Raw genomic sequence first — 980 nt, 5'->3', positions numbered from 1 at the left:
CCCGTCCTTGCCGCAGGACGACATCCTGCTGGCGGAGAAAACCGTGGATACTCGTCGCAGCGGCTGGCACACCTTCCCGGTGTCAGCGGCGGTTCAAGCGCTCCTGGAGAGCGCCGAGAGCACAACGCTGAGCCTCAGAGTCTCCTGCCCGCTCTGCGCCGATGCCGGAGCGACGCTCGTCCTGGTCTCCGGCGGCTCAGAGGCGTCGCAGCGCGCCAACCAGCGGGAACAGTCCCACCGGCCCTTCCTCATGGCTGTGGTCCGGCAGGAGGATGGCGGCGACTCGCGGCGGCGCAGGAAGCGAGGGCTGGAGTGTGACGGGAAGGTGCGCGTCTGCTGCAAACGGCAGTTCTACGTCAACTTCAAAGACATCGGCTGGAACGACTGGATAATCGCGCCGCCCGGTTATCATGCCAACTACTGCGAGGGCGAGTGCCCCTCCCACGTGGCGAGCATCACCGGGTCCACGTTGTCCTTCCACTCCACCGTCATCAGCCACTACCGCATGCGGGGCTACAGCCCCTTCCAGAACCTGCGGTCGTGCTGCGTGCCCACTCGGCTACGCGCCATGTCCATGCTCTACTACAACGAGGAGCAGAAGATCATCAAGAAGGACATCCAGAACATGATCGTGGAGGAGTGCGGCTGCTCGTAAAACCGAGCCGAGCCGCTCCGCAGGATCGTGGAGGAGTGCGGCTGCTCGTAAAACCGAGCCGAGCCGCTCCGCCACGAACTGGACTGGAGAGGACGGGACAGAGAGAGAGAGAAACAGGGATGAGATGGAGGGAGGAGAGGACGAAGACCCGCTGACTTTATCTTCATTGTCACTTTTACGTGCGGCGTCTCGCTCCGCGCCTCCTCTCTCCATCCCTCCGTCACTCCGGGTCGCTCTCTGGGACTCTCCTCCGTCCTTGTCCAGCAGAACTCTGGAAGAGTCTAGACGGCACTTTCAAAAATAAAACCAGAAAAAAAAAGAAAAA

General features: G+C 61.6%; 1 protein-coding gene across 1 annotated transcript in view; it reads left to right on the top strand.

The window, feature by feature from the left end:
* The window catches only part of inhbaa (inhibin subunit beta Aa), a 2,403-nt gene extending 1,747 nt beyond the window's left edge, over nt 1-656 (top strand). Inside the window, exon 2 of the mRNA XM_042510848.1 lies at nt 1-656. This exon is cut by the window's left edge and continues 166 nt beyond it. Coding sequence (XP_042366782.1) covers nt 1-655 — 655 coding nt within the window. The 3' untranslated portion in view covers nt 656.
* Nucleotides 657-980: the final 324 nt, after the last annotated feature.

The sequence above is a fragment of the Plectropomus leopardus genome, chromosome 21 (assembly GCF_008729295.1).
Source record: "Plectropomus leopardus isolate mb chromosome 21, YSFRI_Pleo_2.0, whole genome shotgun sequence".
Classification (NCBI taxonomy): Eukaryota; Metazoa; Chordata; class Actinopteri; order Perciformes; family Serranidae; genus Plectropomus; species Plectropomus leopardus.
This window is presented reverse-complemented; position numbering and strand designations above follow the sequence as displayed.